This window comes from Synchiropus splendidus, chromosome 5 (genome assembly GCF_027744825.2).
Source record: "Synchiropus splendidus isolate RoL2022-P1 chromosome 5, RoL_Sspl_1.0, whole genome shotgun sequence".
Classification (NCBI taxonomy): Eukaryota; Metazoa; Chordata; class Actinopteri; order Syngnathiformes; family Callionymidae; genus Synchiropus; species Synchiropus splendidus.
This window is the reverse complement of record NC_071338.1, coordinates 21,461,912-21,472,332: the sequence shown is the minus strand read 5'-3', so window position 1 is coordinate 21,472,332 and position 10,421 is coordinate 21,461,912. Positions and strand designations below refer to the sequence as shown.

Here is a 10,421-nt window from a genome sequence, read left to right as displayed (position 1 = left end):
TATGGATCAGCGATCTGCTTAACAATCTTAAGATGAACTATAAGGTTGCACACTTCTACTGACTCTATCTGGATGCTGGTGTTACACCATGTCATTGTAAGACAAGTCCCACATGAGCCTCATGTTTGTAGTGATGAACACAAAGGTGGGTTCCAGATGAAGCTTCAGTCGTATCTTAACTTTTGCTATCAAGCCCAACGGTTTATTTTTGAATAGTATTTTAAGATTCCATCAACGACTGATCCATTTCAAGGCTATCTGGCGCCATCTACTGGAAAGTTAAATGCAGCGATAACTGCGCCTCAAACCTGAGCATTGCGTCATTGAGCAGTCTTGAATCCATCCACTGCTAAAGTCTCGTATTCTTACTAAGCTTTCTTGAGTGGCTCTCTACCTTTACCGTTACCAATCAATATTGTTTTACAAGCAGCTGCAGAAGTTGTATTCCACTGATTTGTACTTTAAACCTGATGGCTCCAAAGGATGTGAATCAATTGCATCTTAGTACAAAAGGTCATGAAATGTCTAGAAAGACCACAGTCATTTCAACATTTCATCTTTTGTTACATTGAGCTCATACTGTTTTCACAGGAACCTTAACTGCTTCTGTCCCTCTGTGTATTTTGGTGCTAACAGTGAGAACCCATCATTAACAGCCTTTAATATCGTATTATTATTATTATTATTATTATTATTATTATTATTATTATTATTATTATTATTATTATTATTATTATTTTAGAATATTCACAGAAGTTGGCTGTTATTGTGGTCCCAAAGTTCAGGGTATGCAACCTTCTTGTTTGGCTAGTGTTTGTGTCTGTGGTCTCTCAACAAAGTGTTTGGTCGTCTGTTTACATGAATCAATATGTATCAAATACATGGTGCTCAGCCTGCATGGTGTTTTCACCATGCTTTCCCGGGTCAAAGTGCGCAAGTCGTCGTACAACATTTGGAGCAGTATTTGTTATGAAATGAATGGAACCCAGAAGATGTTTCCTAACTCTGAGCTGAATGTGAAATCAGTGCTAATATAAAACGTGGGTCATTAATCTTTCACATTGCTTGTTTTTAGTATTTATATTTACTGCAGGACAAATATAATGCAATGAAGTGAAAGTAAAATATTGAGTTTTCTCTGGAAGCTTTCAACCGGATCTTTTAATTGAGACTGAGACTGGATATTTCATTTGAGATTCCAAATTTGTTTCCTCCTTATTCGTCTGCTACAGCTGAACGCTTGTCGATGTCTTCATTGTCGTTCATTTGTTTGAATTACTTCTCCTGAAATCATGTGTATTTATACTCTCTATCATCTGTCAGTGCTGAAGTCATGTGTCTGATCGAAGAAACAAAAAACATAATGACCCTGGCATGACAATCCTGATAAAGTCTGCTGACGTTGGCAGTTTCAGTGGAATTGTAGTATTTGCAGTAACTGTTTGAAGTGTCATACATTTTTATAAAAAGCTATAAATAAATAAAAACTCTTAATTTTATACAACATCACGACCCAATAACACAACACCGCATAACATCAACAATGCAGTCCATTCAATATGAATTAACTGTAGTGAAAGACAGCTTGGGATGGAGAAAGAGCGAAAATAATAGTCATTTTGAATTTTAAAAGCATGTGGTTGATTAATTTTCCACTTTTAAAAATGTAATGGAAAGCAACAGCTCACTATTATTAAATTCCACACAGCTATAATGATTATCAAATACATACAGATGTGAAATTCATCAGTCTCCCTCATCTTTATTAAACAGTTCACCGCCTTTTTAAAATGATTTAAACTTATGACAAACGATACTATTAAAACTGAAAAACTAGTTCGTTGTATTTCACACTGCTTAAAGTCTTTTATATTTTAAATGGATTGCTTTTTTTTATCTTTTATGCTCCCTACCTTATGAACATTTGCATATTAAATTGTTTTTGTGGGTATTTCAAGTGTTATTTTAAATGTACTTCCACACTTTCGATGCCAACATAAACAAAAAAAAAAGTATACAAGTCTCCTAAAATAGTTTCACCGTGACGTCACGCTCTCAGGTCTTCCGGTGCCTGTGTGACGGGACGGGCGGGGCCGCAGGAACGCGGGATGCCGCAGCCGGACCTTCCCTCCATCCAGAGCCGAGCACTGCAGCCTGCAGTCTGGGAGTGAGTGAGAGGCTCCGGTCCAAGTCTCGGCGCAGACATGCGGGACTACACGGTGACCCCGAGTCACGGAGGCGGCTGCGTCCCCTGCTGTCAAGTCTGCGTCTTCGCGTTCACCGCATTCCTCATCATTGCGGAGAGGACCGCGCGTGAGTGACGCACACACACACACACACACTCAGAGAGCGCGTGCATTTTCGCGCTGAGCTTGACTTTGCTGACGCGCGCGCCGGCCCCATCCTGCTGCAGACAGCCACTCCTGACTCTCGGTCTCCATGAGACAATGTGCGTTCAAATGTGATTGAAAAAGTTTGTGTTTGTCTCCCTCTGTGTCCGTGAGTGATGGACTGACTGCAGTCTTTGCTAAACCTACTCTCCTGCGGGCTTCTATCAACTCAGGAGGAAACTGCCGACTCATGCTGCATCACCTCCTCCATTACTCCCGAATACATACAAAGAAAACACTGTTGACATGTTCCAGCGCCTTTTTTTGTACGTGAATGAATGAACTCCTCCTCCATTCATGGGCGTGTACCCCGGGATGGGGGCCTAGTGGTCGGACCGCTTAACGGGGTTCAGATTTCAGACAGGGAAGATGGCAGGGCTGCAGTATGTGGCGAGGACATGTTTGTGAGACAGAGGTCAAATCAGTCTCAGCTAAATAAATATTTGATAGTTGTAAGAGGGCGTCACGACACAGCTGTTCAAGTTCATTATTTCATTAAATATATTTACTTCTGAAAAAAATAAGTGGAAAAGATGCTAAAAAAAGATGTTTTATCCTGATAATTTGACACTTTTCTCTCCTCCAGTCATCTATTGCTTTGTCTACTATCTGTGGATCGGTCACAACTACTGCTACGCTCACCTGGCTGGATTCACCGCTCTGTTCCTGCTGCCTGGTGAGATGCAGCATGATACAAAAATAGAAACTTACATGAATACCACATACAGACACCGATTGTTTGTGTATGTGTGAGTCAGGCTGGGGCCCTCAGTGGCTCAGCTACCTGTGGTACCTGTGTGACGGACGGATTCGTAGAAAGTCTCTGGTGTGGACACATGTGTTGCACCTCGGCATCTTCAAAAGGTCAGTGATTTAAAGAGCGGACCACACTGTGGTTGGACAGTGAGGGTGCGATGAGGGTGTGTGTGTGTCCAGGCTGTGGGAGTGCATGCAGCTTCCTGACCTGGACGTGTACACAGAGATCATGCAGCAGGCTGATGTGTCGGCTCTCCGGCTGCTGGAGGCTCTGCTGGTGACTCTCCCTCAGACTCTTCTGCAGACGTACGTGCTCATCTGTACCGACATCGGAATCAAGTCTCCAGGTACTTCATGTCTTGATTCAGCAAATAAATATGTGTTGAAAATCCTGAAGTGATTGGGAAATGGCTCCATCTTTACAGAGATGTGAATGCTCTGCTATGAGTGTTTTGTGGATGACGCAGCTCCTTATTTTCCCTCTGTCATCCAGCATCAGTGTGCTTCGTGGTGTGTGTGCTGTCTCTGGCCTGGGCTCTGGTTCTGTACGCCAGAGCCTGTTCCCTCATCAGACCTGGCCACCTTCACATGACGCCCGCCGCCATCCTGTGTCGACTCTTCTGGAGGGTGAATATTCAGACTGGAGGCACACAGAACTTCTATCTCTTTCCCAGCCACTGACTCTGTTGGTGTGCAGGTCGGCATGTTGGGATCTCGCTTTGCTGTTCTGATGCTCTTCACCCGGGTCTTCAAGCAGTGGGTCCTGGGAGTCATTGGTGAGTTGACCTCATGTTTACTGACCTACGGTGGTTTGTTGCCGTCACCACTGCTACACTTACATCCTCACATCCTCTAAGAGCTCCTCTACTACAAGTACTACTACCTCTTATACCACCGTTTCGTTCACGAGTGCTACCTCTGCTAACACTACCAACCATTCTATATCATCATCACTATGATTGCCATGTTGCACTGCTACTGTCTTAATACTGAAACATCTGCCAACATCTACTAGTTCTACAACATCTCTAATAGATGCTCTACCAATACTACTGCAGTAATATTTTGTTCTTCCACTAACAACTACTACTATTACTAATACTTCAGCTGCTGAGTAGCACTGCCACAACCAGCTCTACCTTTATTACAAGTTCCACTACAACCCTTTCATATCTTGCACTACATCTACAGTACTTCTATCTCAATGTCTGCTACTAGATTCAAAGATTCCAAAGACTCCATAGCGGCTCCAAAGGTTTTCAGCATGTGTTTTCTTGTCTGTGTGTGTTAGGAGTGCACTGGCTGGGTGCTACGTTCTGGATGGTGTCTCAGCAGACCGACATTATCCGCTCCACGAGCCGATGGAGAATCTTCAACCTGGTGCTGGGAGCCATTCACATTTTCCTCTTCCTCAACGTGAAGTACGGCCAGTCTAGGTATCGCATGGCAGGATTCTACCTGGTAAGTACGTGTTGTAGGTGCACTTGCTTCTGCACTTGTGACAACACTTATGTGAAATGGGCCAAGGAACGGATGATTCCATTTTTTCCGGATCACTGTCTGGATCCAGGAATGGATTCTTTAACATTTCTGCCTCGTGGCTGGACTGAAGCTGCTTGGTGGAGGTTTGCGCTCTCACAGAGCTTTTAAACTTCTTGTCTTTTGTTTGTTGATTTTGTCTGAACTGCCAGGTCATGTTTTTGGAGAACATGTTTCTGCTCTTGGCGTCCTCCTGGTTGTTCACCATGGTCTCTTGGGACACAGTGGGAATACCGGCCGCTGTGTTTTGCAGCTTCCTGATTGGTGAGAAGCTTATTTCTCCGTCACTGCTTCATTTTTATTGCATGTCAGTCAGTGTTGTGCTTTGGTTCTGAATTATCTGTTTTTTGGAGTATGTGTGATATGTAGTTCACAGTGACCTCTAGCGAGATGAGTGCAGATTGAGAGAGGTCAGGGATGCTCCAAGACCAGAGTGAAATTGAAACCTGCTTCTTTAAAATACTGAGATGACTAATAAATCTATTTACTTTCTGGAGCGGAACTACATTGGTTTCTCCTTCCGTCTGTGGTGTCGTTCCCCTCAGGTGTGATTGCACTGGTGCTGTATTATCGCTTCCTCCATCCCAAATCCTTTGAGATCTTCCAGAGTATCCGACACAGAGGCATTAGCGGAGCCTGCACGGGACATGGATCGATGCTTTCGTTGGAGGAGAAAGTTGCTCCCACTTTCCCTCGCCACACTACAACACTTTCAGGTCTGTAAAACTTCGAAACGCCTCTGTCCTCCTCTGCCAGTATGATAGTGTGTGATGGGTTTGTCTCCAGGCGGCGGAACCCTAATGGATCTTCCACTTCAGTGGGAAGGCTGGAAGCATCATCACTGGCTGCTGATTCGCTTGGCGCTGAAGACCGGCAACGTGTCAACGATCTGGTCTGCGTACGGAGAGGGTGGGCTGGCAGGACTGATGGGTCTCTCTGAAGAAATCCACTCCCCGGATCATCCTCGCCTGCCTCAGGTTTGTCCATGTGCGAAAACCGCTGCCAATGTGGGCATTCAGTTCTATTCAGTAGTTCTGTTTTTAGGTTCAACGGGCTCCACTGCCAGTGCCACAGATTCAACAGCCGGCGCCACAGCCTCTGCCTCAGCCTCAGCCACGTCCAGCCCCTGTGATCCAACCACCAGTGGCAAGTTCAATCATCTCTTGCTCCTTCAAAAATGTCAACATGTCTGTAAAAAAAGAGACAAAACAACAAATGTAGAAAAATATCAGCAGTGCACTCAAACAACAAAGCAAATTAAATAAAGTAAATAAGTACATTTCAAAACATAAGAAGAGTACGTTTAGACCCGGTCTCTGGTGTTTCACAAACAAACTCAGGTATTTGGAATTTTGCAATTCATAACCTTTCCTTTCTCTCAGTTTGAATCTCTTTCACTAACCATCTGTTTCTGAGACTTAAAAACAGGGCTCAATGATGGGATGAAAAAGAGCTGTATCATTCTAATGCCATCCCGCTACACAGGTGAAGGAGGTGGTCCAGCCGCCCAAGCCAGCTCCAAGCACCGTCATAGCCCGACCGGTGAGGAAGGCTCCAGTCAGCCAGGATGTCTGCATATTTCCTGAGATCATTCCAGTCCAGGAGTTGATCATTGAAGAGAAAACCGAAGAGGAGATCAGCGTTGCTGCGTCAGATGGGAGAGGTTGAACATAAATGTTTCGCTACATTTAAATGCATTAATGGCTGACTTGTTTTCACCCTCTTTGTGTGAAAATCAAAGGTGAGGAGGAGTTTCAAAGTGCAGCATACGGGTCACCGACACTATCGTCTCCTCGCCCGGACAGCCTCCGCCACATCGACAGCAACGCAGCATCTCTGACGCAGAACACAGATGCCTCCTCCTCAGTGGGCTCGCTGGACATCAAGACCCCCGGCTGGTCTCCTGAGCGTCACTCTCCTCTCCTGATGGCTTCTCCAGAGAAAAAAGGCTCCTTCCCTGGGGAGTCCAACACCACTCTGTACTTTAGCGCTGACGCACAGTCCCCCTCCTCTGGGAGTTACCTGGGCTGGGGCTCCGAGCTGTCGCCCATCTCCACCTACAGAAGCCCCTACCGCATCAGAGAGGCTCGTTTCATCACCTCCACACCACGAGTGGAGCCTCGACCCGAAAGCCCAGTTCTGGCTCCAGTGGTGGTGACTCCAGCAACTCCAGGAACGACGCCGAGGCAGACGCCCGGGGGAACCCCTCGGGCTTCCTCCCCCACTGGCTCCACCCCAGCGGCCTCAACACCTGGCTCCATGACCCCTGGTGCTACCACGCCCAGCACTCCCATCGTTCCTCTCACCCCCATCATCTCACACGCCAGAAAACAGATTGTCCAGTTCGTGGACAGTAGGGAGAGAGCAGTGTAAGTGACGGGTCACGCTGGTAAATATTTCAGTCACTTTGTTAATTTGTTCACACACATCTCAAGATCCAAAAACCTTTGTCCACTTGTCCATACTACTCCAAAGATTCTCATGCACGCAGGCACAAATGACTCGTTTAGTTTAAAAACGTTTAAATAACATGACATGATGAAGCTATGTCCAGGCGCGAGGAGAAAAATGAAGTGCTATTGCTATTGAGTCATTGTAGAAGAAGAATTAACAAGGCTTTTGTCTGATCTGAAGTCAAAGGCTTCACTTTCCACTGTCTCATCACTAAAAGGAAATGGACTCAAGCACTTAGATGATTCTGTTTTGATACCGTGACCGGCCAATAGCTTCACCACAACTGACTCATTCCAAAGTTTGTTATCACTACCCTTTTCCCGCTACTCATTTCCGGGTTATAAGCTGCTACTTTTTCACATCCTTTAAACGGTAATGCGTGACCATTTTTACAGGCAAACCAGCATCATGCTGCCAAGATATTGAGCCTCATCACATCAAATCAATGAAACTGCAGGTGTTCCAGCATGTTGCTCTGGGAACATGAGAGAAATGGCGGAAACACCATAAACACACAGACGAAACACCGTGCATTGAGTGCTTTAATGTCCATAAAATGGCTGTAATTATTCTGAGGTGTCTAATTACACTGGAGGCATAGTGCACATTCAGAACATCGTTGAGTCTGTTCTGTTTCAAAACTTGTTCCAAAGTGATGTTATGTATCCTCATACATTCATGAGTCAGTACCCAGAAAACACTGACCTTTGACATTTTGAATAAGTTTCTCCATTCCATTTTGAATGTAGTGTGGACAAGTGACAAAGTCTTGCTCAGATCATTTTCAATATAGTGGGTGATGAAGAAAACCAGCTAGACGGATTCAACAAGTCAGAAGTGAGCTGAGGAGCGTGTACCTTAGAAAGACATTAGCATGTATCAACTAGTGAAACTCACTGCTGGACCATTCCCTGAAGAACAAGACCACTACAACCAGTTTACAGTTTCTTCTTGGTGTCACCGTTGACTTTGTAATGTCAGATACCTATTAACACCACATGTTAAGCTTGATAACGTCTAAACACCAAACGCTACTATCTTCCATATGCTGCTTGTAAAATGCTTTTTTATATTAAAAGAAGAAATTATTCACCATGATTTGAGTTTAGAAAACAGTGGAGGTGGAAGCTTTTTACTAACCAAATTATGACTGACTTTTTAACTCATCTTTAAAGATAATATTTACTATGTATGTTACAGTTCAATAGCTAATCTACCAGTACACTGACAGCAGTACATATATATATGGTGTATTATTTTATCCAATTTAGGAGGATTTTTAAAATATTTTTATTTTAAACTGTTATAATTGTTGGACAGCTATTTCAAATTATTTGTTCAGAGCATTTTTAAAAAATATATATTTTATAGTTGTAGGGTTGATGTAGTAGTGTCCTAATTTTCAGAGGCCACTAGATGGTTTCACTGAATTAGTCGGTCAAGTGTACACATTTTACTGCAGACAGTGCCATCTGGTGGAGTCTGAAAATCAGGACACTGTTTCATGAAACCTCATCTACCCATCACTAGTGAGAAGCTTGGTCATGTGGAAGAGACTCAAAGTAGAACTGGTGCTCTTCCGCATCGAGGGTCAAAGTGGCTTGGGCATGTCATGCTAAATGAGACTCAGGACATGCTGGATCTGATGTCTCTCGGTTGGGCAGAGAAAACCTATGTATTATTCCAGGGGAGCTGGAAGAGGTTTCAGGATAGAGGGAGGTCTAGTTGCTGCCCCCCAAACTCAGTACCCATCTGTGCCAGCCATACTTGTTTTAATTCTTAATTCAAGTCCAAATAGCAGCCTGATGCGCCCCATGCTAGCAACTGGTGGTATTAAAGATCAATATAAACAATAAGAACAGATAGGTTATCCTTATGTTCATTCCTCTGTGGTATATACTGTATCAGTAAGTAAAGGAAGGTAGTAGCATATGTACTCAGTATTTTATAATGCAGAAAAAAGGCTCCTATGCTAAACTTAAATCTCAGAGATTTTTATTTTCAGACACTTTATTTCCTCCCAAAAGAAATAAATAGATCAGTATGCCGAATACCTTTTTGTATAATGCAGAATTTAATTGTGCATTCAAGTAAAATTCCATATTATATATAGTTACCTTGTCCATACAATTTTATTGCACATCACCCAATATCATTTATAGTTTTTAATTGTGTCCTGTTTAAGTTAACATATATGTACGACATTACCTGGTTTGTTACTGTTTGAACTCATCACATTGTTCTTTTTCAAATGGTTTTGACAGCAGACATCATGCACCGCTGCTAGATGAAGATGTAGATGCATGGCACTGACTCCTATAGAACTAAAACACAAGCACTAATTGTTGAAACTCTTTCGCGCCGTAGGATTGACAGTTGTCACGTTTGAATGTATGTTGAGAGCAAAAAAAGCAGAAAATGACGCTTCAGACTGCAACAAAGCTGTGGCTGTATTCATAATCACAGATCAGCAGTTCTGTACAGTTTGCTGTGTGCGCCTGATGTGTCTCACTACTCAGCAATCATGTTTCTTGTTCGACTGTTCAACTAGTTCCTGTTTGTTTCATCTTGAATGTTTGGGGGATTTACAGATTTAAATGTGCCGTTTGCTTATCAACTATCACAGAGGCGCGTCCCTTCATCATCACCTTACCTCTGACAGGACGTTGACAGAGCAAACGTGGTGTTAGTGAGGCATTAACTGTGCTTTGATGTGACCAAATAAAATCATTGATCAAGACTAAAGTGTGTCAACGGATTAATAATTCACAGTAAATTCCAAAATAAAATTAAATCTAAGAGGTTTAAAATGAAAATGAAATGGTTTGATTTTTGTTTCAGACTTGACCAGGCAATGAAACAGATTGTTTTCTTGATTTCTGACTTTGTAAAGACGAAGTGCTGTCTTCCTTCCAGGTTAGAGATCATTCTTGTGATAAACACTGCTGCTGCTACTGCTTTTTTTCCACTCTGAGTCATGAAAGCTCTGGGCAGTCATATCCTTTGGTCAATGCTACCATGAGTTTGTATCCAGTCTAAAATCCATTCCTACATTCGTATAGTGTAAGGCACAATTTCACAGAAAATAAACAATGTTGTCATGAGTTCGGATCATATAAGGCTTCTTCGTGCCCTTTTCAGATTTTCCCGCATGGTTCAACCATCCAAAATAAATAAACTTGGGTTTAATTTCATGACCTAACCGTGATTGTAACTGCAGCAGACATGAAACAAGGCGCACTCGGAAGTACTGTTTCAAGGAAATCGTCCGATCGCTTTTCT

At 43.2% G+C, this 10,421-nt stretch overlaps 1 protein-coding gene across 1 annotated transcript; it reads left to right on the top strand.

The window, feature by feature from the left end:
* Positions 1-7: 7 nt before the first annotated feature.
* On the top strand, positions 8-10,050 carry xkr5b (XK related 5b). The gene is made up of 14 exons (XM_053866366.1): positions 8-145; positions 2,060-2,313; positions 2,977-3,066; positions 3,149-3,254; positions 3,327-3,493; positions 3,640-3,773; positions 3,844-3,922; positions 4,438-4,607; positions 4,838-4,949; positions 5,231-5,401; positions 5,472-5,662; positions 5,730-5,831; positions 6,171-6,348; positions 6,427-10,050. The coding sequence occupies exons 2-14, from the start codon at positions 2,205-2,207 to the stop codon at positions 7,056-7,058; spliced, it is 2,241 nt and encodes a 746-aa protein (XP_053722341.1). The 5' UTR covers positions 8-145; positions 2,060-2,204; the 3' UTR covers positions 7,059-10,050.
* Positions 10,051-10,421: the final 371 nt, after the last annotated feature.